This window comes from Spermophilus citellus (assembly GCF_964194105.1).
Source record: "Spermophilus citellus genome assembly, chromosome: 10".
In the NCBI taxonomy this organism is placed as follows: domain Eukaryota; kingdom Metazoa; phylum Chordata; class Mammalia; order Rodentia; family Sciuridae; genus Spermophilus; species Spermophilus citellus.
In genome coordinates, this window is record NC_138197.1 from 122,939,478 (window position 1) to 122,967,411 (window position 27,934).

The 27,934-nt window shown below is 41.5% G+C and overlaps 2 protein-coding genes across 2 annotated transcripts in view; one reads left to right on the top strand and one right to left on the bottom strand.

The window, feature by feature from the left end:
* The window catches only part of MTERF2 (mitochondrial transcription termination factor 2), a 666,987-nt gene that overhangs the window by 594,895 nt on the left and 44,158 nt on the right, over positions 1 to 27,934 (bottom strand). The window lies entirely within an intron of this gene.
* On the top strand, positions 5,634 to 27,470 carry PWP1 (PWP1 homolog, endonuclein). The gene is made up of 15 exons (XM_081309717.1): positions 5,634 to 5,839; positions 7,682 to 7,740; positions 7,868 to 8,052; positions 11,806 to 11,891; positions 11,993 to 12,089; positions 15,028 to 15,138; positions 16,012 to 16,142; positions 16,747 to 16,808; positions 19,036 to 19,132; positions 19,940 to 20,001; positions 21,218 to 21,329; positions 23,656 to 23,746; positions 23,845 to 23,966; positions 25,352 to 25,457; positions 26,998 to 27,470. Exons 1-15 carry the CDS (start codon positions 5,768 to 5,770, stop codon positions 27,105 to 27,107), a joined length of 1,503 nt encoding a protein of 500 aa, XP_081165843.1. The 5' UTR covers positions 5,634 to 5,767; the 3' UTR covers positions 27,108 to 27,470.

Sequence of the window (27,934 nt, forward strand, 5' to 3'; positions counted from 1 at the left end):
CTGCCTTGAAATGTTAATCCATGTAGATCACTAACCTCTATCTGCCTTTGTATTACCTTTGCCAGAACCCCGTTAGCTGTAAGTTCCCACGACACCCCCCTTTGTAACTCTTTGTGCTATCAAAACCTTTCTGGGCTGTTCTCTGGCCTGGCTTTGGGTGAGACAGCCACTGGCCAGCTCTCTTGGGTACACAATATAAACTTGCTTCAGTTTGGTTGAAAATTGGAGTTAATGGTCTTTTCTTCATGTTGTGGATCCTACAACTATGAGAGCTGTGACCTAATCAGTCCATCCTACTTTGAGTGGTCTGACTGGGTGGTAACTGGACTCGATGGAGGCATAGCTGGAAGAGGTGAATCCCTGGGACCTGTCCTGGAAGGGGGTCTTCTCTATGGCCCCTTCTTTCTACCCCCCACATCCTGAAACAATGGAGAATTATGTGGCCCTGAGCATCATGGTGCCAAGGTTATGAAGCTTGGTCTGGAACATGGTTGGAGTCTCCACTTACTGCGGGTGACAGACGCAGTGCGGCTTCCCTGTCATTTACTGGAACCCAGGAGAGTCAATGTGAAGTCTCCAGCGACGAACCAGACCACACCACCTTCAAGACTTGTGTCCAGTCATGCTCTGCTGCCCCTGTGGGCCATCCCACAATGGCAGACCTCTATCCACACTTCAGTCCCCCAGAGGGACTTCTGGGACTTAGCTTCTTCCAATCCTGGTATCTTGGAATAGATCAAGGTTCTGGGAGGTCAGGAGAAGCCCAGGTCCCATCCATTTCCCAGGCTCCAGGTATAAAAATGAAGAAAGGCAAAGCAAGGTTATAAAAATTTCTGTTCACTTGAGATATTTGCATATAAGCAATCAATACTTCTACCTCCTAAATAATGGAATAGAATATGCTTGTACCATTCACGATACAATTTTGGTATTCATAAAATTGATATAATTTAATTCATAGTGCCTGTGGGGGGAGGGCAATAATGGGACACAACCTCTAAGATGCACGGAGGAAGTTTTCTTTTCTTCAGACCTGTCAGTGTGTCTCTGTAACTGTAAATATAACCTTTCTTGAAAATAATATTAAAGATCTAAATTTATAGCTCCTTCAGGCAATGTCAAAAACAAACTGCAAAAGTTCAGAGGCAGAAAATAACTGTGAAGGCATGAAATACTTACATATTTGAGTAACTCTGAATTTATAGTTAAAACAACTGGAAATGCTGGGGAGTATTCTAAGTGGTATGTGGGTGGCTGTATAAAATTTTATAGCAAAACTTTGGTGTTGTTATCCCATTGCACAGATGGAGAAAAAATGCAGAGAGATTAAGTGACTCGCCCAAGGTCACACATAGAATCAGGAATTCACACTAAAGAAGCAAGGCTCCAGAGGTCACATCTTTAACCATTTGATACAGAGCCTCTAAGGAGCAGTACGGTGAGTGCTGAGGGTATAGGTGCTAGAGTCAGACAGACAGTTCATGGTTTTATTTTGTTGTTGTTGTTTTGGTTTGATTTTGGTTTTGGTACTGGGAATTGAACCCAGGGGCAGTTTACCACTAATCCACATCCCAAGCCCTTTTAATTTTTTTTTTTTTTTTTTTTTTTTTGAGACAGGGTCTTGTTAAGTTGCTTAGGGCCTCACTAAGTTGCTGAGACTGGCTCTGAATTCGAGATCCTCCTGTCTCGGCCTCCCAGGTTGCTGTGATTACAGGCATGTGCCATTCGGAGCCCTTGAGTTCCTTACTTTATCTAAAGCCAGTGTGCTCTACTGCAATATGAGCACAGTGGTTCCCCGATGGCAAGGGAGGGCATGTTGGGATCTGAGAACAAGCCCAGGGTTACACAGCAAGGATTCAGTCATCACAGCTGTGCTGAGCTCAGCTCCTGCATCCCCAGATTAATTAAAAATAAAAACAAAAACAAGGGTCAGAGACAGCAGGTGGGTTGGTCAGGGCCACACAGCAAACCAGTTATGGGCCTCAGGACATAAGGTCCTTTGTGCATCACCAGCAGCTCTAAAGCAATTGATCCAATCTCGTCCACGCTGTCCCCTAACAACATCTTTCTCAAGTTGCTCCTTCCAGGACTCCAGATAGGCTTCTGCTGACTTGCAGGGCCATGCCGCCACCCTCAGTGGTCATGTGCCAAAGTGAGTAAAGCAGGAAGGAGCAAGGGCAGAAGCCACAGAACAAAAGGAGCCAGAAACCCGGTAGAGATCCAGGCATAATCTTGGAGTGTCCACTAGGTGGAGCCACACTCCAGCATGACAGAGAGAGAGAGAGAGAGAGAGAGAGAGAGAGAGAGAGAGAATGGATGAATGTGTGTGTATGTGTGTGTTTCCATGTTTCAAATGAAGAACATGAATCTGTCCTGTGAGGGATTGAGAGTTTCACTCACCCACTCATCCACCCATCCATTCATTCAATTAAATATTCACTGAGCATGGGAATACGTACACCCCAGGCATGTGAGCTTGTAAGCGCTGTAATTTCAGTCTGGCAACTTCTCTGCTTCTGTGAGGCATCTCCCAGCAATGCAGCAACTCCACGATTCCTTATCCAGTGTTAACAAGGGTCCAGAGATACTATTCCTCCCTCTCTCCTCAAATATTTATGTGGCCTGGACTCTCTGCCACCACCTAAGGATGCTAGGACGGACAAGATGGTGAAGACAAACGTGGGACCCAGGTCAACGTGGCCTGATCTGCAGGAGGAGTGCTGTCGAGGAAGCTGGACTACAGGAGTCCAGAAATCCTGCCCAGGACCTTTTGAAATAAAGGCAAGGCCTTTCTCACTTTGGCCTCAAAGGAGAGATCAGAAGTTCTGTCCAGTCTGCAGACTGTAAATGATGTGGTCCGTGTCCCTTGAGAAATATCCCTGAATGCCACCTAGGTGGGGTTTGAGATGACGACACTGTGACCGAGTTCATTTTATCTGTGGCTTTGGGTAAAGCCTTCTCTTTTCCCTGGGCACACAGTTCTGTGTCTTCCTTTCCAAAAGAGGCTGCTCAGGTGTGGAAAGAACCACCCAGGACTGAAGGGGGAGATACTAAGCTCTGTCACCCGTTTTGACACTTACATGATGATGGCCTTAATAAGTTACTTCCTTTTTATGGGTCTCACTCTTCTCATCTGTGGTATGAAGCCCCAGATGCTTTACAGACCCTTCCATCAGGTGATGGAATCTCTCTCCACACTTGCCTTGAACCTACACCGGCCCACTCTAGCCCAAGTTGCCAAGAGGCACAGAGAGAAGCAGAAATAAATGCAAGTGCTTTTCAGCTGCAGGCCTGTAGTTGCTGAAGGCTTGAAATTAAGCTAACATATTGGAGGACAGTAGAAATATGGAAGAGAGGTCAAAGCTTGATGACAATGGTCTAAGCCTCTGGCTCCAGATCTGTCTGAAGCCATTTATGTCATTAGATTCTTGAGTCATCCTAGCATAAAAATTCCATTTCTTGCCGAAAGCAATTAGAGTTGGGTTATCTGTCACTTGCATCCAAGAAAATGAATGAATGAACTGACAAGCAACTCTACCAGAAAACTTGTATGGCATAAAGGAAAGGAGGGTCCTAGACTAGGACTCAGTGTCTTGCCCTTACTTTGTGATGCTAGGCACATTTCCTAATGTCTGTGAACTTCAGTTTAGAATCCTGACTCATTCATTTTTTGGCAAATACTTATTGGCATTTGCTGTGCCAAGCACTCTGTTAGGTATTGGCAATGCTGTGGCTGAGATCCTCATGGTTCTTATTCTTGCAAAATTAAGCCCAGTTCTGGAATAATAAAGTTTCCATTTGGTACACCTGATTTGTCACCGGTAATGATGTGGTATGAGGCTCTAGCACTTGGAAATTGGTAGTTGTTAGTATTCCTTCAACTCTGTATTAGGTGATACTGTAGAGTTAGCTAGAGAGCGGGCAAGAAATAAGGCGTAGTACAATGGGAAGGAGAGTACTACAGACTTCACTGCCTTCCCAGAACTCAAGGTTAGTTGTTAATAATGCTGACGAACCTAATTACACACATCACTGAACTAGAAGGTGTACAAGAGCCTGGCATGGACCTAGGTTCAATCCTCTGGGACTTTTAACTCTTTAGAATAGCCATCATGCTACCAAGCATATTTTTTCTGACCTCTGGCAAAGAGACTTTCAGTGTTAATTAAATAAGCTCATCAGTTCCCAAGAATAAGTGTTAGTAATAGAGGTACTTTGGCTCTTGTTAATTCTTGTTATAAAGAATTAATTAGAGGAGAGGAGAGGGGGCATGGAGTCAGGAAAGATAGAAGAATGAGATGGACATCATTACCCTAGGTACATTTAGGATTGCACATATGGTGTGACGCTGCATTGTGTAAAACTAGAGAAATGAAAAGTTGTGCTGTATTTGTGTACAATGAATCAAAATGCATTCTGCTGTCACACATATTCTAATTAGAATAAATGAATAAAGAAAGAAAAGAAAAATACATGGGATAGTCGAGATATTGGGTTTGACCATTTCTGGCAACTTTACCCCAAAACAAACATATTCAATATAGGTAAATTAATTCCTTAAGGAAAATTAAAACTGGTTTGCTTTATTGGGGTGGAAAACAAGGCAAACGAAGAACATCCCACACCACCCTAAAATAGTCATGGTATTCATAAATTTCAACAACTTTGCATGCTATGAATAAAGTTACATACAGAAAAAAGAAAGAATTAATTATGCCAGCTGCATTTGGATTTTCATTTTCAAAGGAAATTCACGCCTTGGGCTACAGTGGCAGAATGTAATAAGTCCAGTAAAAGACAGTAGTTTTGGCAGGCCTCAAGTGACCACAATCCTAGTCCACCTTCTATTCTTTAATTTACTCGTTTTTATTAAACATTTATCAAGTGCCCAATAGGAACTGGGCTGAGTGCAGCTCAAAGAAGTCAGGATCTGGCCATACTGGAGCAGCAGGTGGCTCATAACTAGGCAATCCCCAAGGGCACTGACCCAGAGTCTCCAATACTCAAACACAAGCCCATTTCCAAATGCCAGGTGGGCCCACCTGAGTAAGCCTAGCCAGACGTTAATAAGCCCACCTCTAGGAATAAATCCGTTTATGTACTTTTCCCTAAATATAGCCGGGTTCTTGCCTGTTCATCACTCTTGCTGCATTTAAAAAAAAAAAAAAATCAAACTTACTGCTGCTAAACTGGTACGCTTAAAAATGGTCAAAATGGTACCGTATACTTAGAATATAACAGGTGCTAAATGTTTTAAGGTGAGACAGTTACATTCAAGAATATGATGAAGGGCTCCGGGTGAGGCAGGGGAGACTGCTCGGCCCGGGATCTGACCCCAGCACCAAAAAGGAAAGCCACACACCTCCCTCTGTGCCGCCCTCTGTGACCAGAAGTCAACGGAACGGCAGGGAAATACCTAAAGGTGGGTGGCATTTTGTCTCTGATTAACCCTGCAGTTCTAAATATTTTCTTTGATCCCAAGAAGTCCGCAGATGCCGCCACAAGCCGGACAGCGGTGAAACACCCTTCACCCCGCTGGACACACAGCAGCACGCCACACGGCCACGCCCCGCGGGGGCTGCCCCTACCTTCCCCCTCCCTTTTGCCTTTGGCGCCCGCGAATGATGTCAGTCGCGGGCGCCGCCGCGAGTGCCCGCGCCTGCGCTCTGCCTGCCGGCGGCCTCGCGAGCTTGCGAGCCTCGGTGCGGCGCGCCACCTTCCCCTGCGGCCCGGGTCTTTAACTTGAGACGCCCTTGAGCTAAGGACCATGAACCGCAGCCGCCAGGTGACGTGCGTGGCCTGGGTCCGCTGCGGCGTGGCCAAAGAGACGCCTGACAAGGTGAGGCCTGGTCGCTCCGAGATCGCGGGGAGCGGCTTGCCGGGTCAGTGCGGCCTGGGGACCCCGCACCGGCTCTGGCCAGGCTGGTGTGACGGGACCGGCCGAGGCCGGCTTTGGCTTGGTTGCGGTGACTAGAGCCGTGGCTCTGTCGGCCCGGGTTTCCTGGGCCTGCCTGGACCTTGCTCCTTCCGGGCGGGTGGGTCCAAGCCCAGCCACACCCCCAAATTCCCGGCACGTGGACCTCGCGGAATGGAAAGGGGCGAGGTGCTGCTTCGGGTGCGAGGTGGCGCCCAACGCTGATTGACAGCAGCTGCACTCCCACCCCAGGGCACTTTCAGGCGGATCCTGGAAGGGAGCACTTGTGACCCGACGCCACTTTGCACTCCCGTGCTTTGTGCTCGGAGGAGTGAGGATGGAAGCTGCCGTGTCGTGAGGCTAGAGTTGAGGCTAGACTCAAATTAGGAATTCCTTTAATTAACCCAAATGAGGTGCTGATGGGGCGGTGGGGATGAGGAGTGAACGTGACCCATGTGTGACGACAGGAGCCGCACACTGAGTCTGTAGCGCACATGAAAATTACTTAAGTTATGTCACATACATACTGAGTGCTTTCTGCAGGCCAGGCCTTGTCCAGGATCCCGAGATACGCGACAGTCCAGAAAAGGCCCTGCCTTTATGGACTTAATATGTGCGTTTATTGTATGTCAGTGGGAATAGGTTGTAAAACGGGTCGTTTTGAATGTAATTGGGCCAAGCCAATGATGACAGGTTGGGAAAATGATAGGAACGTGAGTGGCTTGGACAAGGAGTGCACAGGAGGAAGGGGTTGGAATAGTCCCAATAGATGTACATTCCACCAGAGCAAGGGCTGTTTTACTCACTTTTCTCAGGTGTTTGGCTTGCAGCAGACATTCAATACATATTTATAGCATGGGGACAGAAAATTATCACGTTAAAATTTGTTAAACGAGGAAACAGTTCTTATTAAAGGGAGACATACAGACTTTCAAATTCTTGAAGATGGTGATTTTCAAATGAGCCTACACATTGGAAACACTTGGGGAATGTCACATATTACCGAGGACCCACTCTGAAGTATTGAGATTAAGTATGGCCTGAAATATTTGTTTGTTTTTGTGAACTCAGGGCCTCACACACACTAGGCAAATGCTGTACCACTGAGCCATAACTCAGCACATGGCCTGAAATTTCTAAAGGTCCCCCAGGTGATTCTCTGTTGCAGACAAATTTGAAGAGTTTATAGAAGGAAGTAGTTGAATTCTGTGAAATCCACAAAAGGAAAAATTACACAAATAACTATTTTTTAATTAAACTTAATTGTTTTCTGGAGCTATCCCACAGTGGAATGCCATTCTCAAAGGCTTTTTTTGTAGAAACTGGGTGATTAATTGGATTCATCATCAGTTGTTAAGCATCACCACATGGGCCACTGAACTATGTACTTAGATATACAATGACATGTCAGCCTCCCTCTTCAAGGAGCTTGTAGTTTGGTAGTGTTCTGTATATTTTAAAGGTACTAAAGCACTGCTAAGGTGAGGGAATGCCAGTTTCAAAGTAAAGAGAGTGACCTGAGTTTTGAACTCTCATTAGGGTAAAGGCTATCCAGATAGGAAGTCTAGACCATTTTAGTGGGAAAGGATCTTGATTATAAGGACCTGTAAAAACTATTAATGTTAAATTGAAAGAGGCTGGATTGATGTTTGGTTCTCATCTTGATGATGTCTCTTGAAGTTTTACATTTGTTCACAAACTTATTAATTCAAAGACATCTAATGATTTCCTTAAATATGTTATAATGAAATGCTTTCTCCCTTACAGGTAGAGTTAAGTAAAGATGAAGTAAAACGTCTCATTGCTGAAGCAAAGGAAAAGCTACAGTAAGTAGCTTCAAGAATGTTGCTTTTTGTGATCAAATCCAGAAGAGATGTGCACTTTAAAAAATAACTTAATGGTCTTGTTATTGGACAGTGCCATTTGGGTGATTGCTTTTTTCTTTTCTCATAGAGAAGAAGGTGGTAGTGAGGAAGAGGAAATAGGCAATCCTTCAGAAGATGGCATGCAGAGCGCCCGCACCCAGGCACGACCAAGGGAACCCCTAGAGGATGGTGACCCAGAGGATGACCGCACCCTAGATGATGACGAGCTGGCTGAGTATGACCTAGATAAATACGATGAGGACGGTGACCCAGGTGAGAAATCAGTCACTGCTGCTGTTTATACTCTATGGGCACAGTGCTCTCTACCATGCTTGTGGTATTCCAAAGCATTACTCCAAGTTTTATTATCCCTGACTTCAATTAAATAATCTGGTCCAAGATTTAGACAGAATGTTTTTAAACTAGTTTAGAAGATAAGCTCTAATCCACTGGTCTAAGGTATAAATCTAAGATCTTTAAAAAAAAAAAAAAAAAAGCATCATGTATTTTCTTGCTTAAATTAGGTATATTAATCTGTAACCCATTTGTGAGTTCTTGTATGTGGTTATAATGTACTTGAACTTATCTCTCTATACCTTTTCCTCAACTGCATTGACTTTTTTCACAATATGTGCATGTTGAGACAATGTTATGGGAGATGATTTAAAATTTTTTAAGAGAAGAGAAAAAGGAGAGCAGAAGAGCAGTTCAGGGGGAAATAAAGTGAACTGAGAAGACATAAACAGAACTTTATTGCTCTCTTTGGAAAGGAAGTGTGAACGTGTATGTAAAAGGAGCCAGTGGAAGCTGGGACATGGTGCCATGGTGGTCTTCTGGTCTGCTGCCCTGCTTGGCACTAACACCAGATCTTGAGGGTTGAGAAATAAGCATCGTGTTTGGTCCATGACTTAATACTTTTACTTATTTAATTTCTAAAATCCCAGTTGCTCTGCATTTTGGGACTCTGACAGAATCAGCAGCTCCTAAGTTAGAAAATCAGAAAGACATAAATGACCCAACACATAAAAAATCAGTTCAATATGAATGTTACCTGCAGCAAAGCAAAATCACTACCATTTCATGATTACAGAGGAACAACTCTTGAAGGATTTCTAATGAGTAAACAAAAGTTGGACCTTATATGATGTACAATATGTAAAATCCCAAAGATGATACCATTTTGATTTAATGTATGCTTCCTATTTGGTACTTTTTAAACTCTGATCCCCTTTCCTTATAAGTTTTTACCTTTCTTAGCTTGGCTTTGTCAATAGCTGGGTGGGAAGGGAATATAAGTAATACTCTGACAAAGTGTCATGCTAAGTGACACTGAGGAGAGTCAAAGAATCTCTGTTTCTCTTCCTCAGAGTCTGGATTTGTGCAACAATTCAGTGACCCAGTATAAAGTTTTATCAGTTTTATTAAATATCTAATCTTATGCTAGATCTTCTTGGGATGATAAAGTACATTTAACATAGTACATTAAAAAATTTCATAGCCATTATAATCAGGCACCAGAAATCACCCCTATTGGTGAGAAGTTCACATTGAAAAGTCAAGTAAAATAATATGCTCTCTAGAAGTTGCTCTAAAAAACCCCAGAGATTGGGGTGTGGGTAGGGAGAACGGGTAGAAGAAACAGCAGTGAGAAAATATTGTTAATTGTCAAAGCTGGGGAATATACCCTAGGTTTGTTTTTTTGTTTTGTTTTGTTTTGTTTTGTTTTGTTTTGTTTTGTTTTAATGCACTCCTTTTGTTCCTGCTTGGAAATTTCTATAATGCCAAGTTTTTTGTTTTAATTGGGCACATATGAGTTAATGGAGAACACTCTAGGGTGCCCAGAGGGCAGTTAGCATGGTGGAGTGCTCGAAGAATAGGACCTGGAGATGGGGTCTGTGCTGGGCGCAGGAAGATCAGTAAAGAGGGCAGGTTAAGGAGAAATGAGGAAGTAGGTTCTGGAGAAGATGGAATTGAGTAAAGCAGTGAGTGAAATTTAGCAGACTTGGTCTGGTCCCTCAAACGGGACATGTTCAAATACTGTAGGTAACGTTGTGGAGGTAGATGTTAACCTAGGGAAAGGAAAATTTAGTGCAGTGGGGCAAACTGTAGAGAGCCTGTAGTGTCGCAGCAGGGCTGAGCTTAGAAAGTGATTGATGGGGAGAAGAAACTACTTGAATAAAGACCCACAGTGGGGGAAACACCGGTTAAGTCCATCTGTGTGAGTGAAGATGCAGGAGGTGCGTGGGGAGTTGGTGAAAAGTCTGGAGCGACCAGTTGGGTCTTGGCTTGAATGCCAGGCTTAGGAATTGCTGTTCAGGGGATCATTGAAGGTCTTTGAGCACAGGGTGCAGGACAGCTTGGTATGAGTCTTGGGAGTTGCCTGAGGCAGCAGTGGAGAGTGAGTTGGGAAATGGGGTGAGCCTCTCCCAGGAGAAGCAAGGAACTTCAAGATAAATTAGGTCAGGGGACCTGGTCTAATCACGAGGAATGAGGGGGAAGAAATGGAGGAAAGAATTGCAGAGGCAGCTGGGAATTTGGCATCAGTCCTGTGGGTTGCTTTCTGTCAGAATTGGTCCCCCGTGTCAGTCTTACTGCTGGTGTACCCCTTTTCCTTAAGATAAGTAACCCTGACTTACTCCATCTGTGTCAGATTCTATTGTCATTTATCCCTTTTTCCCATCTAGATGCTCATTCCTCCTTATTCCTCATCCCCTAGCCTTGTGTCCTGTGCACTGCTGTTTACCTCATTTTTAAATACAGAATATCACCTCCATCCACCAGAGTCACCCAGTGCCGGGGAAGGTGGTGCTAAGGTTTGGACACTCTGGCTCTAAAGCCTTCATTTTTTTTCAGTGTGTTCCTCTTGGTGTGACCCATCAGCCTTGGGTTGTGGGCCCCACCTCGTTAAGGACATGGTGCTATGGGAAGACCCGTGGATCCTATCTTCTTAAAGTAGCTTCCCTAACAATGAGTGTGTCTTCCTTATCCTGAGTTTTATGTCACTCTGGGTCCACTCTATGTTATATTTGTAGATGTGCCATAAAAGAGTGATTCCGTTTTCAAGTCAGTTTAGTGAAAAGGGCATATAGCATTTTTTTTCCCAGATTCATGAGGCACAATAGCATGTCAACAGTTCTGAGAATACTTGCACTACAGCAGCTGCTTACTCTGAAGCCATCGTTTCTCAGTTTTGACCAGACAGCCCTTATTTATTCTGTGTTGATTTTAGTGTTTCAGGGCAATTTATTTCCAGGTCCTCAAAACTACCATTCTGTAGCTCCTTGAATTATGATTACACCGAGCAAGCTAGAGAGTCTGAGCACAGTTCTAATATTTTATAAAAGGGGCGGGGATCTTTTTGTTGGTTGGTTGGTGTGGTACTGGGAATTGAACATAGAACCTTGCACATGTTAGTCAAAAGCTCTACTACTGAGCCACACCCCAGCCCTTTTGATTTTTTAAGACATGGTCTTAGTAAGTTGGCTTAGGCTAGCCTCAAATTTGTGATCCTCCTACCTCAGCCTCCCAAGTAGCTGAGATTACCATGTCCAGCAGATTTAATTCTTTAATTCTTTCATTGGAAGATTGTGAATCCTAAGACTATCAGAAACGTACTCCAAATCGGGTAGAGAGAGGTGAGGGAAGGGGAGGGGAGGGGTGATAGGAAGGGCAGCAGAATACAACAGACACTAGTATTGCTGTATGTATAAATGTGGCTGTATAACCAATGTGATCCTGAAATCTGTACACGTGGAAAAATAAGAATTCATACCCTATTTGAATCAAATGTATGATATGTCAAGATCATTGTATTATCTTGAGCAACCAATAAATAAATATATATATAAATATGTATATATGTATATATATATATATAAATGGATTTTAAAATTCCTGCAGTTTCCTTTCTATACTATGGATAATGTGTAGTTAGTATAAAATTGGGTCTAAGTCCACAGATGGATGTCTTCAGAAAACTGTTTTTGTCAAGATGACCATTTTACTCATTTTGATGAATTCCTTTAGATGCTGAGACGCTTGGTGAATCTCTCCTGGGTCTTACAGTCTATGGGAGTAATGATCAAGATCCTTATGTTACTCTGAAAGATACGGTAAATTTTAACATCACTTTTCTAATTGTGCTCTTGAGTGTCTGAGAAACCTCACTGGATCTCTCCTTTAGCCATTGACTATTTTTTTTCTGCCCACTTAGGAACAATATGAGCGTGAAGATTTCTTGATTAAGCCCAGTGACAATCTCATAGTTTGTGGCAGAGCTGAACAGGAACAATGCAATTTAGAGGTACATGGTAAGTGAAATAAGTCCTCTACTAAGAGGTTTTATAAGTAATATTAAAATAACTGTTATAGTTACTGTTATGAAGTCTTAAGTGCTAAATTCTGCTGTACCTCATTTGAGTTAGTTACAGAGTTAAATTACTTGTCCTTTTCCAGGTGGTGTTCTGGACAATGTGTAATCTGAGCTGTCACTTTGGTACCTTTGTTTTTTTAGTGGAAATTGGTCCCTAGAAAGTTCTAATAGGGGTTTTTAATCTTTCATGTCAATATGTTCACCAGTTTTTTACTTTTCCCCCTTCCCAAGGTAGACATGGCAGCAAAAAAACTTACAAAATAACAGAATTTTCTGATCCCATTACCCTGAGGTGACCATTTGCTACCCTGGGTTTTTGTTCTTGTCCATCATGGCCCAGACAGTTTTATGTGATTACAATTATGCTGGACAGACAGATGTTTATCCTGCTTTTTTCAGAGTTGTTTCAGATATTCGCCTTTGTGAAACACTTTATTTTCTGCATAATAATTCAACAAAGAGAGCCATAGTTCTCTTTTGGAACAAAACTTTCTTGCTCACCTTCCCAGTTCAGAAATGTTTATACCAAAGCCAGAGGCAAATGTTCTCCAGTATTCTGAAGTACACAGTGATATGAAGTTTTAAATCAGATGTGGTTTTGTTTTGTTTTCTGCAATACTGGGTATTGAACCAGGTATTAGGCTTGCTAGGCTTGCTGTGCTTCACCCCAGCCCCCTGGTTCCAGCTTAGATTTCTGTGACTCTTGGGAATCTTCAGGGCTGCCTGCAGGAAGCATATAGATTAGGCCAATTTTATTCCATGACTCATTGTGACCTTTTTAGGAAATTTTTCTTTAAAAAGGCTTCCGATAGCAGGCACTGTAATGTGAAGTTTTTCTCACTCTTGATATCTTTGAACTGTGCATATTTCAGATGAGAGCCATGTCATTCAAATTTTTTTTAATATTTTATTTTTTATAGTTGGGCACAATACCTTTATTTTATTTATTTACTTTTATGTGGTGCTGAGGATTGAACCCAGGGCCTAACACGAGCTAGGCGAGTACTCTACCACTGAGCCACAACCCCAGCCCCTCGTTCAAATTTTTTAACACCAATTCTAATTTCAAATAATTAAAATTATAATATAAGACAGTCTTTTGTCATTGTTTGTAACATTCTCATATAAGAACATTGTAGTCATTCCTTTGAATTCAGGATCAGAGTAGTAAGAAGTTAAGTAAGGCAATTGCATTTCCATTCCCCACTAAGTTAGGTCATTATAGATATGCTTTATTATTTGGGTGTGGAGGGTATCTCTGGATTACCCAGCATATTTCTAGTGATTTCAAAAATTATATTCTAAAGCTATGTACCGTCTCTGGTGGTACACACCTCTGAGCCCAGCGGCTCGGGAGGTTGAGGCAGCAGGATCGTCAGGATCATGGGTTCAAAGCCAGCCTCAGCAATGGCAAGGCGCTGAGCAACTTATTGAGACCCTGTCTCCAAATAAAATAGAAAATAGGGCTGGGATGTGGCTCAGTGGTTAAGTGCCCTTGAGTTCAATCCCCAGAACAAAAATAAAAAAATAAATAAAGCTGATCTATTTGTTGCCCTGATGTGGTTAAAAGAAGAATGTGTTTTAAAGTATCATCACCAGTTTTATTTAAGATGTAAGATAGGTACATTGGCCATGCTTGAGTCTTTTATAGGACCACAGTCTGATCATTTTGAACCTGTATTCTCATCGTAGACAGATGTGATAGAACTTCACGTAGAATCTGCTAATCCCACACCCATTTCAGAAGCAGAGGCCCAAGGAATTAAAAAAAAAAAAAAAAATCCACAGCTTATTTTATGGTCTACTTCTTTCTTAACAAAAAGCATATCTGTAGGAGGTGGACATTCTGATATCTATTAGTGTTTCATTATATAATTTTTTTTAAATCTTTATTTTTATTTTATTGAGGATCGAACCCAGCGCCTCACATGTGTGAGGCGAGTGCTCTACCGCTGAGCCACAATCCCAGCCCCTCATTATATAATTTTTTTTTTTTTAAAGATAGAGTGAGAGGAGAGAGAGAGAGAGAGAATTTTTTTTTTAATATTTATTTTTTAGTTCTCGGCGGACACAACATCTTTGTTGGTATGTGGTGCTGAGGATCGAACCCGGGCCACACGCATGCCAGGCGAGCAGGCGAGCGCGCTACCACTTGAGCCACATCCCCAGCCCTCATTATATAATTTTTAAAAGACTTTCTAGTTATGGATTTTAACAGTTTTGGTTTTGCTGCTTAACTTTATAACAATGTTAAAGAGCTCTTTTTTTTTTTTTTTTTTTTTTCAGTTGTTGATGGACCTTTATTTTATTTATTTGTATATGGTGCTGAGAATCGAACCCAGTGCCTCACATGCTAGGCAAGCACACTACCACTGAGCCATCATCCCAGCCTCTAAAGAGCTAATTTTGTTGGTTGCCATATTCCAATAGGAGGTCTTCATAAGTTTTGTTTACATTGTTGGTCTTTATAAACTTCTGAATATTGTATTTCCGTCCGACTATGAATTATTTTTCCCAGTGTGGTCCTTTGTTTTTTCTGACTTATAATCAATCACTTAGACATTTAAGAAAATCAAATAAGTGCTCCTGAAGGATCCATCATGAATGTTTGTTTTCTGTCATGAATGAACTAGAAGATTAGACCATTTACCTGGCAGGCATGTGGGTGGGGGACTGTGGGTGTTTGTGTTCCGCTATGGGGCATGCTAGATAATGGGCAGATATTAGACGTGAATAATTTTCACCTGCCAATATTGACTATGGATCTCCTTTTAATGTCATCCAATGTGTCTCTAGTTGGGAAAGTGTTCTTTTTGTGGGTGTAATTTCTGATGACTTACTCTGATGCAGTAACTTTTTTTTCCCAATCTTTTCAGTTTATAATCAAGAAGAAGACTCTTTCTATGTACACCATGATATACTTTTGTCTGCATATCCTCTCAGTGTGGAATGGCTGAATTTTGATCCCAACCCAGATGATTCTACTGGTAACTGGAAAACTTAAGGTTGCCCTCTGGTCCCTAGCCCTATTGCATTTTCCTAGCTGATAAACTGTTTTCTGTATGCGTGTATTCAGAATTGTTGCTGATACGGAGTTGCTGTTATTTTCTGAAGTTATGGTTATGAAGTCCTTAGCACAGCAATGCTTGATTTCTTGGGGTATGTCTATCTTCAGACTTTAGCTCCACTATAGCCTGAGGGACAAAGCTTGAAGCTTTTTAGACCATAGAACTATTGAGGTCCCATAAAAAACCCATAAAGTGGTAAAATGTGTATGTTACCTGCTAGAGTTTAGTGGCATGATCTGTTTCAGAAACATGAGGTAAAGCTAAAATGAAGAGGCTTGTCCCTAATTGGGTTCTCATCTTGGCCTTTTTGGCCACATCTGCACCCTATTATGTGCTCTGGTAGTACTTCTTAAAAGAGAGGTAAATGCTGACAGTACTGACATCATCTCTCTTGTTTGTAAGGCCTTTTCACATTCATGAACTGACCTGACCCTCATCCTTACAGCAGCCCATGAGGAAGGAAGGGTGTTAGTGGGCCTCAGTTATCCCCACTGTGTTGGTAAGGACACTGAAGCCAAACAAGGCACCTTCATGACTCAAATCGTAGTCCTAAAACCAGCAGCACAACATTGGTATCACCTGGGAGCTGTTAGAGATGCAGACTCAGGCCCGCTCAAGGTCACCCGAAATACAGTCTGGATTTTAACAACTTTTAGATGGTGCATATAGAAGTTTGAGAGTACCTGCTCTAAGCCATTGCTCACTTGACCTACAGTGTAAAGTATTTGCTTAGAAGTTATTTTTGTCTTTTTTTTTTCTTTATGGTCACAAACACATTGTTTCTTCCTGCAGGAAATTACATTGCTGTGGGAAACATGACCCCTGTTATTGAAGTATGGGACCTTGATATAGTGGACTCTTTAGAGCCCGTCTTCACACTTGGGAGTAAACTTTCAAAAAAGAAGAAAAAGAAAGGAAAGAAGGTAAAAAGTTAATAAATACTTTAAAAACAAATGCAGAGAAGTTTATTGGAGAATATAAGAACATACTTTTTCAATCAGATACTCTTGTTGGAATAAGACAGGTAGTTATGAAGGTATTATAATTTCTAGTTTCAAAAACCCCATCCAGGGAAAACATTTGTTTGCATAAAACCTCCAGTGTCATATTATTTCCCACCCAAAATATGGCTTAGGTTGTGATTCTTCCTCGTATATAATAACTATTCATACAAATACGCTAGTTTTGCACTTTTTAAAAGTTTCTATTTAGCCTCTTATGTGTTGTATTCTAAATATCCATGTATTAATTCCTGTTGTATTTTAAATTGTTAGGTTTGGGGGAGGCAAGTGGCAATATTGCTGTTTGTAGGATTAGTGCCTACATTACGAGCTCATGTTTCTTCCCTGTAAAGAACACTTATCCTAGGTATCCATGGCAATAGGCAGTCAAAATGTTTAGTTCTTCAAGCAGGTGTGTGTTACAGCAGAACAATAATCTTATGATCTAAAGCATCTTGCAAATTAATATATCAATTTTATGGAGGGGGGCTTTTAATACAAAAAGTAACTAAAACAATTATTGCAGAGTTCCTCAACAGAAGGGCATACTGATGCTGTCCTTGACCTTTCATGGAACAAACTCATCAGGTAAAAAGAAATGGCACTTGCTTGACTGTCAGATCTGGCCCTGGTGACTTGACACCTGTCCCTGTCTGTGCTGGGTGTGTCGTGGGCCTCTGTTTCCACCCCGCTCGCTGCGGTGTCAGGGCAGCAGCTCTGCGTTCTGTCTGCATCCCCCACGTGACCCGCCGCTTCTCACCACGGAGCTTCCTGCATGTTGTGACGTGGCTCTCTCTGCTCCCCAACACTGGAAAGACGGCATGTAGCACGGGGACAGTGGGACAGTGGGCTTTTTCACAGAAGACATTTTTCTTACTTCATTTTTCAAATCTCTACTGCTTGCTTTTTTTTTTTCTTTAAAATATCCATAACATAAAATTACCACTTAAACCACTCTAAGTTTTGGTGACTTTTTGGACATTCACATTGCTGTGCAACCATCACCACATCCATCTCTAGAACTTTTTCATCTTCCCAAACTAAAACTCTGAACCCTATAAACGCTTCAACAATAACTCCCTGTGTCCCCTTTCTCCCAGCCTTGACAGCCACCCTTCCATTTTCTGTCTCTATGAATATGATTATTCTAAACACCTCACATGAACATACAGTATTTGTCTTTTTGAAACTGGCTTACTTCGCTCAGCATAAAGTCTTCCAGGTTCATACATGTTGTTATTCAAGTCAGTTTCCTTCTTTAAGGCTGAGTTATATTCCATTGTGTGTTAATACTACATTTGTTAATCCATTCATCTGCAGACTCTTGGGTTGCTTCCATCTTTTTGCTATTGCAAATAATGCTGCTGTGAATGTAGATGTACAGAATCTCAAGTCCCTGCTTTCAGTGCATTTGGACATGTCCCCAGAAGTATTGCTAGATCATATCATAGTTCTAATTTTTTGAGGAACTACCATACCATTCCATAGCAGTTACACCATATTATATTTCTACCAGCGGTGCACATGGAGTCCAGTTTCTCTCTTTCCTTCCAACATTTATTTTCTATTTTTTAAAAGTACTTTTCTATTTTTATTTTCTATTTTTTGATACTAAGAAGTATGAAGTTTGTTTGTTTGTTTATTTGTTTGTTTGTTTTTGAGAAAGGGTCTCACTTGAACTGCCGGGGCTGAGCTCAGACTTGTGCTTCTCCTGCCTCAGCCTCTTGAGTCCCTGGGAGTATAGGCATGTGCCAACTTGCCTGACCTTCGTTGTGGTTCTGATTTGCGGTTCTCAAGGATTAGTGATATTGAGCATCTTTTGGTCACTGTATTTAATCTTCCTTGTAAGAAATGTCTATTCAAGTCCTTTGTCTTCTGAGTTGTTTGAGTTCTTTACATATTCTGGACATTAATGCCTAATCAGAAATATTGTCTTCAGTTCTGTGGGTTATCTTTTTGTTTTCTTTATAGAATACTTTCCAGCACAAGTGTTTCATGTCAGTGGTGTCCAGCTTATTTTTGTTTGTGCTTTTGGTGCTGTATGTAAAAAACCATTGCCTAACCTGGCATCATGAAGGTTCATACCTGTGCTCTCAGAAGAACACTGCTGAGAGTTTCATAGCATTAGCTCTTAACACTTGAACTTGTGGTCCATTTTGAGTTATTCTTTCATTTGTGATGTGAGGTGTCGGGGCCTAACTTTTGAATGCAGATATGCGTTGTCCCTGATCCATGTGTTGAAAAGACCATTCTTTCCCCATTGAGCATTAATTATCTTGTCACTTTTGTCAAAAATTCTATCCTGTTAATGCATAGATCTGTCCAAATGTCAGTAACAGACCACCATAACTTTTTAAGTTTTGAAATCTGGAAGTATGAGTTTCCCAACTTTGCTCTTAAGATTTTTTGGGTTATTATGGGTTATTATTTGCATTTTCCCATGAATTTTAAAATCAGTTTGTTACTTTCTGCAAAAAAAAAAAAAGTCAGATGGGATTTTGATTTTGAAAGGGACTGATGTGATTCATTCTGTAGATCAGCTTATAGCTCAGTCAGTCGATGCCCTGTTTCCATCTTACCAATATTCAGTCTGCAGTACAGGAGCAGGGGATCTTCCGTGTAATTATATTGGCTTTCTTTTCTTAGGATAATCTTTGGTAGTTCGCAGTGTATTGTTAGTTGATGGTATATAAATTGCATTTCTTTTGTTAAACTTATTTCATTCATTTTGATGCTATTTAAATTGATTCCTTTTCTTAATTCAATGCTCTGATTTTTAGAAGATCATATCTAATATATATGTTCCCTGTCTCAGAAATGTGCTGGCAAGTGCGTCAGCTGACAGCACAGTAATTTTGTGGGATATGTCCGTGGGGAAACCAGCAGCTAGCCTCGCTGTGCACACAGACAAGGTATGGTGACTGAGTGAATGAAAAGGATTCTCAAAAATCTGGGGCATTTACATGTTTTTTGGTTTACAAAGTGCTTCACTGTTATGGGATCTTCACAAAGCTCTCTGCAGCAGGTATAATGTCATCTCAGAGATGTAGAAATGGGTTCAGGAAGGTATAGTGACTGGGAATATTAGTGCCCTATAACACGTTTACAGAGGATCCTAAAAAGGGACTGGGATTTCAGTCAGCGTGATAGAACAGCATGTGACAGATCATGACTGCACTGGGCTCTGTAGGACTTTGAAGCCGGTATAGTTGCCACATACATTGGACCATTCACCCTTTTTCTTCTGAATATCTTTTAACATTCAAGGGGGACACACACACACATACACATTCTCATATATAACAAACGTTTTGGGAATACTACATTATATCCTTAAGTGCTGGCCTTTATTTGGGAATATAGTTTGCCAAACATTTGTTCCCTTTTTTGGCACTGGGAATTGAACTCAGGGCACTTTACCACTGAGCCACATCCCCAGCCCTTTTTTAATTTTTTATATTGAGACAGTCTTGCTAAGTTGCTTAGGGCCTTGCTGAGTTGCTAAAGCTGGCCTTTAACTTGTGATCCTCCTACCTCAGCCTCCCAAGCCACCGGGATTCAGATGTGCACCATCAAGTCAAGCCACAGATTTATGTTTCTTTATACACTACTAATTTTGAAGTGAATAATTTATAGAAATCAGTTCTTACACGTTAGGTAATGGTATCAAAAATAAAGACAGATACATAAATCTCTTCATTTATCTTTCCTCCCCTTAGGTCCAGACTCTGCAGTTTCATCCATTTGAAGCACAGACTCTAATTTCTGGATCATATGATAAGTAAGAAAGCACTTCAAGAATTATTGCTGCTGTTTTTATCCTCTTGAACTAATTCAAAAAGTATCCCTTGATACCCAGACTGAATGTACATACTAGTGAGGCGCCTACTTTCCTTTTCATTATGGCCCTTCCGGTCTAAGGATATGTGGTTTTATCATAATAATGTAGCTATAGGAGTTTGTAACTTCAATTTTTGAGCATGTATAGGTTAGCCATTATTATGAAACAGACATCCCCAAAATCAGTTACTTTCCATAATAACCATTTACCCTTTCTGCCTGTGTGAGGCGAGACAGTGTGGGCTGAAGTCAGCTGGCCACTCTGCCTGCAGTAGGCTAGGCCAGCAGGCTAACCCACACGCGTTCTCATGATGAGGTCGGACGAACAAGAGATACCAAGACCTCTGAAGATGTAGGTTGAGAACTAGTGCCCTGTCTTGTTTTCTTGACCAAAATAGATTACATGGAGTGGGGGATGTTCACTGCCTTTATGAGGAATGCCCACATCACGGGCAGAATTCACGGAAGTGGGAGGTTGGGGACTGAGAGACCCTGCAGGCAACCACAGGAGCCTCCAGTCATGTGCTCCTTTGTGCAGACTGGGTCTGAAGGTGGGAAGTGCAGCAGTAGAATCACCAACGTATTTGATTCCTTACCTTTGAAGAGTGGTACTTTCTTAGGTTTCCTTCACTCAGAATTACAAAAGGGTATCCCTCGGCTCCCCCAGTACAGTAACCTGATTGGGAAGAGCATCTGCAGCTAAGACATGAGTTATGTGGCTCTGGGCTCTACCCAGGAAAGGGTATTTTAGAAATTGTCCTGAACTTTTGAAAGTAGGATTCATCTGGTAAGTGTTATAAAGTAAAGCCACTGTTATATCAGAGCCACCAGTACCTTCAAGTGGCAAGACCATACATCTGGTCTTGCCACTTGAAGGTACCTATTAGGGAAAATCAACTCATTTTTTTCCTACTTTTAGAACCTTAAAACAGGCTTTAAATAATGGGCTTTTGACTTCACACTCTGTTCTGTTAACCATGTTATTAAAAGTCAATATCCGCTAGGCATGATAGTTGCACACCTGTCCCCAGCTGAGCAAGGAGAATGTCAAGTTCAGGCTAGTCTGGGCAATGTAGTGAGGCTCTGTCTTGAGAAGTAAATAAATTAAAATACTAACCTAAGAACTCTTCAAACTCTAACTACCTAAATGTGTCCAGGTCAGTGGCTCTGTATGACTGCCGAAGTCCAGACGAAAGCCATCGGATGTGGCGATTCAGTGGGCAGATTGAGAGAGTGACTTGGAATCACTTTTCACCTTGTCATTTTTTGGTAAGAATGTGAACGTTACTGTTGTGATTTTCTAGGTTTCTAACACTTATTTTCCCTAACCCTATTGTAGAGAGATTTTCTGAAAATCATTTTCTGTGTTAACTGTGAAGGAAGTGTTTCAGGTTGAAAAAACAAGTTTGGGGTTGTTTTTTGTTTGTTTGTTTTAAACAAGAGAATGGCTCAGCCACAAAAGCATTAGTGCACATGTGAATGATTTTGCTAATTGCCAACCACTCAAGAGTGTACCGCATCTTATTTTTACTTACTGATTTTGATCACTTTTTTAGTGGGGTTTTTTTAGTATCAGGCATAGTTAATATTCCTTATTTTTTAATGGTAAAATCAGTCCAAGAAGATATTCTTTACTTATTCATACTTTTTTTTTTTTAAGAGAGAGAGAGAGAGGATAGAGAGAGAGTGAGAGAATTTTTAATATTTATTTTTTAGTTCTCGGCGGACACAACATCTTTGTTGGTATGTGGTGCTGAGGATCGAACCCGGGCCGCACGCATGCCAGGCGAGCGCGCTACCGCTTGAGCCACATCCCCAGCCCCCACTTATTCATACTTAAATGGAGTTCCAGTGATGAGAATGCTAGCAGCTTTCATTTATAAATACTCTGTATCCCAAATAGGAAAAAAGTATAAGACCCTTCAATAAACACCCTTACTGTATGAGGGAGGACAGTTTTCCACATAACATCCAGTGATTCCACCAACATTTACATCCAGGATAAATAAAATCCCAACTTTCCTCCATAAGGGAATATTAATTAAGTTGTGATACCTTCATGTTTACCAATTTCCCGAAATAATGAAAAGGAAGTAAAGTGTTTTAAAGAGCCACTGGGAGGCTGAGGCAGGAAGGTTGCAATTTTGAGACCAGCCTGGGCAATATAATGAGACCCCATCTCAAATAAGTACTGTTTTAAAAAATAACTTTCTTGGGGCTGGGGTGTAGCTCAGTGGTAGAGCACTTGCCTAGCATGCATGAGGCACTGGGTTCAATCCTCAGCACCACATAAAAATAAACAAATAAAATAAAGGTATTCTATCCATCTACAACTACAAAAAAAAAAAATTTTTTTTAAATAACTTTCTTAAAAGATGTGTACACTTTTAATAAGTTTCCTGAAGTAATAATTCTGAGAATCGTCTCAACTCTGCACCTTGAGTACATGCTGATCCCAGCTAAGCTGCCTGCCTGAAGCCAGATGTTACCAGGAGTGAGGCCACAGCTGTATTGGATGCTGTATTGTACACTGGCCTTCAACAGTCAGGCCCAGATCGTTCCTGAGGTTATTTGCTGGCAGATGGTCATAGATGCTAAAGTCACAAAAATGTAGGGAAGTGAGAGGTGATAAAATGTTCACCTCCTTCCTCTTCAGTTTTTGGCCCTGTCTCCAGCCTTCAAGACTTCCTCAGTTGTCCATCCTCCTTTCCTCCCATACTAGCTGGCCCTTGGCCTATATATGGGCTTGGTTTCTCACCCAGTCTTTTTTTTTTTTTTTTTTTAATCTGTTTATTTTTTAATGTGGCTGCTAGAAAATTTTAAAATACATACATGGCTTAACATTATTTTTATATCATAGCAGTGCTATAGGATAAATATATGTTAATATCAACCCCACATTAGATTTTATGTTATAATGGCATTAGAAATAACATCTAATATAGTCTCACAAGTTTCCCAAGTTAAAAAGTCACACACACCTGTACTCTTATAAACAAAACCAAAAGAGACTGATTATAATCGTCTTCATCATCATCTTTATACTAGCACCTGCAGTACACTTAGGTCTGAGTCTACAAATGCCCGCTCTTGACTGAGTACCTGTTCCTCCATTTCCTCCTTGCTGGAGAGAGCAGCAGCCCACCTGGTTTGCCTTTCCGCCCTACCTGTTGAACCGCTCTGCCACCATACTGACCCACTTTCTTCAGAAGCCATTTCCTTTGTTTGCCTGACCTCTAGTCCTGATTCTGTGGGCTCCTCCCCAGCTGTACTTTGAGTAACCTCTGCTCCCAGCCCTACTTTTAGACTTACACTCAAGGTCTAGCCCTCTGCCCTGATGGGTGTGGCTGACCCCTCTGTGCTCCCACAGCTCTGTCACCATTCCATCCACTCACCAGAGCTTTGTGTTCCCGACTCACTGCCATGGGGTCAGTGGAGTGTACCTAGTCCATGTGGGTATAAACTGGCTCAGCTAAAAGGAAGTTCTTTGTGTCCATGTTAATTCTCCACAGGTGAGATATGAAACCGATTTCCACTGTGATTTATGCTACTTAACCATTGCTAATTTTATTGGCATCCTCTTTACTCTTTGCAGGCCAGTACAGATGATGGCTTTGTATACAATTTGGATGCACGTTCAGATAAGCCAGTTTTTACACTCAATGCACACAATGATGAAATCTCTGGTGAGCAAGAATATTGTCTTTAATTTCCATAAACTCAGGATGAAGTAAATCTGAATTTCAAAGTTAGACTCTCTGAACTAATCGTTATCTTCCTTTAGGTCTTGATCTCAGCAGTCAAATCAAGGGCTGTCTTGTAACAGCTTCAGCAGACAAATATGTGAAGATTTGGGACATATTGGGAGATAGGCCAAGTCTGGTTCATTCCAGGGACATGAAAATGGTAAGAATTTCCTGGGCATCTTTATTTCCTGTTATTCTGATTCTTGCTTATCTTTTTCTTGGAATCACTGCATTAAAGAATGTATTTTGAGCTTTAAGTTTTCTAGAAATTATATGACTTAGGAAAGTTCTGGAAATTCAGTGATTATTTTGGTTCCCTTTCTAATTCACATGATTATCAGTCACTTAGTAAGACCAAAAAGGATGGAGAGGGGACACAGACAAGTGAAGTGGCTATTATTTTACCCTAAAGTGAGGAATCTTTGACCTTAAGGCAGCAGAGCTCTTGGTGTCAATGTATTCTTCTCTCACTACCTCGTCACATAACTAGCTCTGAATGCACTGAAGTTGATACGTAGTAGTAAAGACTGCTGAAATAACCAGTATTCTTTGAACAAATATTAAGCACATCCCATGTGCAAGGCACTGTTATTCAAATTAGACTACATAGAACACTACACGCCTATTAGAAATCGTGTGTGGGGGCTGGGGATGTGGCTCAAGCGGTAGCGCGCTCACCTTGCATGCGTGCGGCCCGGGTTCGATCCTCAGCACCACATACCAATAAAGATGTTGTGTCTGCCGAGAACTAAAAAATAAAAATATTAAAAAAAAAAAAAAGAAATCGTGTGTGTGTGGGTATTAACTAATAGTAAGGCAGGTTTCATAAAATCACTTTAAGTATATTTTATAGTATCATGCATATTTCCAAATGCCTGATTATTTAAGTCTCTATATTTAAGTTAAGTATATTACATCCCAGAATATGAAGTTGCTGTCCTCCTATTTTTCTTACTCATATTTCCTATAATGCATATGTATTATCTAGTAATATAAATGTAAAAATGAAAACATCACAAATTTAAAAATAACTTGAGGGGCTGGGGATGTGGCTCAAGCGGTATAGCGCTCGCCTGACATGCATGCGGCCCGGGTTCAATCCTCAGCACCACATACAAAGATGTTGTGTCCGCCGAGAACTAAAAAATAAAATATTAAAAAAAATAAATTAAAAATAAAATAAAAATAACTTGAGGGCGAGGGAGGTACCTTGGTGGTTGAACAAGTGAGGCCCATCGATGCAAAGGAAAAAAAAATCTAAGTGACCTGTGGTATTAGTTTCGTTGTTTGAAAGGAGAGCTTCTGGGTCTAAGTGGATTCGATGTCTTAGGAAATCACCCCTAGGATAACGAAGAGACAGGCGGCTAGGGCGAGCGCCCGCCTCCACAGCACGACTTCCTGCTGCACCCTTCCTGCTCTGACAGGCAGCACCCCTCCCCTCAGGGCTGCAGGCCACCTTTGTGGTAGTGATGTGGCTGCACCTGCTCACACTGTGGGACCTTAGAGAGACAAGAGCTCCACTGACGTGCTTTTCTTTCTCCCTAGGGAGTTCTCTTCTGTTCTTCATGCTGTCCTGATCTGCCATTCATTTACGCCTTTGGAGGTCAGAAAGAAGGGCTTCGAGTCTGGGATATAAGCACCGTCTCTTCAGGTAAGAATCTGCAGTTTCTCACTCTGAGCTCTGTGAGTACCAACCCAGGGTGCGGCTGGAACCCATGAGGGAGATTGAGTGTCATCCTTGGTGTGGTCTCCTTTGGAATGTTCGAGCCCACAAATACATTTGTTGTCACACTTTTTAGTTTTGTTTTCCTAGGGTTTTGAGTGGGGGGTTGTTTTTTGGGGGAACTATGTATTGAACCCAGGGGTTCTTTACCACTGAGTAATCCCCAGCCCTTTTATTTTTTGAGACAGGGTCTGCCTAAGTTGCCTAGGCTGATCTTGAATTTGTAATCCTCCTTCCTTCCTCATCCCCACAAGTAGCTTGGATTTCAGACATGCAGCACTGTCCCCAACTCAAATGTAGAATTTTTTTTTTTTTTTTTTTTTTTTTTTTTTGACCAGGGATTGACCCCAGGGATGCTCTACATAGAGCCACATCCGCTGACCTTGAATTTAGGATCCTCCTGCCTAGATGTGCATTACCACACTCAGCTCACATGTAGATAATTTTTTAACTATTTTAAAACCAGAAGATCTAGGAAAGCTGGAAGGAAATGTAGCATGGTCTACCAATGTGACTAAATCTGCCCTTTTCTCAAGTACTATCTGTAAGATTGTTTTCCTAAAGAGACCAGTCCCTGTCCTTCAGGAAATCCTATTTGCTTTTTTTTATTATCCTGTGTTCTAGACACATAGAGATACTGTGTCCCCACTATATGATTCCTAAGATTTCTCTCCGGGTTATTCTGATAAGAATTTACGTTTAAGGAGTCCTAAATGCCAAAAGTTCTCAACTGGTCGTGATACAGAAAAAGAGGAAAGAAAACAGGAAACAATGAGAAGTAGAATAAGGGAAGGACAATCACTGTTAGAAGGGATGGGACAGCCATTATCCAAACATTCTAGGTTAATACAAGGCAAGCTGAAGTAAAGTACAAAAAATATTTTTTTAAAAAACCAAACTATTTGCTTTAAAGTTAAAACATATTACCTTTAACTTCTAAGTTATTTACTTACTTTCTCATTTACTAAGTTGCCCTGCCACACACCCAGGCACTAAGAATTAAACCCAGGGGTGAGCTACATCTGCAGCCATTTTTGTTGACATTGATTTTTGATGCTGAGGATCAATCCCAGGGACTTGCGCATGTGAGGCAAGTGCTCTACCACAACTATATCCCCAGCCCTTCCCCACCTTTTTTTTTTTTTTTATTTAGAGACAGGATCTTGCTAAGTTGCTGAAGCTGGCCTCAAACTGCCTTAGCCCCCCAACAGCTGGGATTATAGGAATGTACTACCACACCAAGCATAGAGTAGAAATTCTGTTATGAAAATATCTTCAGTACTTTCTAGCCGGGCACAGTGGCTCACACTGAAATTCAGCCTACTCAGGAGGTTGTGGCAGGCATGGAGGGAGGGGATATCCACCCAAAACAGGATTTTATTGCTTATTTCTATATCTTAGTCTCTTTTTGTATTATAGACTTAATTTCCTTATCTGGTGGTTTCTTAACTGTTGATTTGTGTTTTAGTAAACGAAGCATTTGGAAGGCGAGAGAGGCTCGTTCTCAGCAATGCAAGAAGCTCATCTATTAGTGGCCCTTTTGGGAGCAGGAGCTCACACACACCAATGGAGTCTTAATGAACATCATAAAATTGCTTGGTTTGCCTACTTTAACTCAGTGTTTTAAAAAGATGGCCTCAAAATGTTCCACATTGTGGGGGTTCAGTTCAGTGGCAGAGCGCCGCCTAGCATGCGCAAGGCCCTGAGTTCAGTCTCAGCCCTGAAAAAGAAAGAAAAGGAAAAAAAATATTCCACATGCAGCTAGAGACATGTAGTGATGGAAACAAGATTGGTTGCCTACTGCCTCACATCCCTTTGTGCAGCTGTAGTGGCAATACAGAGCAGGTCTTTGTGCTTGCCTCCAGGTGGATGGTGTATGGGGTTATTGTTGGATTTCTTGAAAATGATAATAAAAAAGGTTTTTAAGAACTTATTCCCTTAGGGAAGAATGAAGGAACTTTGGTTTGTATAGAGGAGAGAGGTGGGGTTGTGGGGACGGGAAGGACAGCAGAATGAGACACATTACCACCCTACATACATGTAGGATTACATTAGTGGAGTGACTCTGCACCATGTACAGCATGCCAGAATGCATTATACTGTAAAGTAAAATTAAGTTTAAAAACACAAAAAACTAATTCCTTAAACATGACATCTGTCGCAGGAAATCTAGGTTAGTGAATTAGGTAGTAACTTACGAGTTTTGTGGCTGTTAAGTCAGGATGTGCTGGGTTGCCCAAGGCTGGCTCAAGTGATCCTCCTGCCTCGGTCTCTTGAGTAGCTGGGGTTTCAGGCGCACACCAGGCCTCAGAATTTTAAGAGGGAAAAAGCCTGTGGTTTTAACAGATGATGACCTAGGCCTGGAAAGGCAGTGATTTGGCCAAGATCACAGAGGCAGACATCCC

Coding starts and splice junctions, on each gene's coding strand:
- PWP1 (XM_081309717.1), top strand. CDS start 5,768: ATGAACCGCAGCCGCCAGGTGACGTGCGTGGCCTGGGTCCGCTGCGGC. Junction 15,139..16,011: donor CAACCCAGATGATTCTACTG/GTAACTGGAAAA, acceptor TTCTTCCTGCAG/GAAATTACATTGCTGTGGGA. Junction 20,002..21,217: donor ATTTCTGGATCATATGATAA/GTAAGAAAGCAC, acceptor AAATGTGTCCAG/GTCAGTGGCTCTGTATGACT.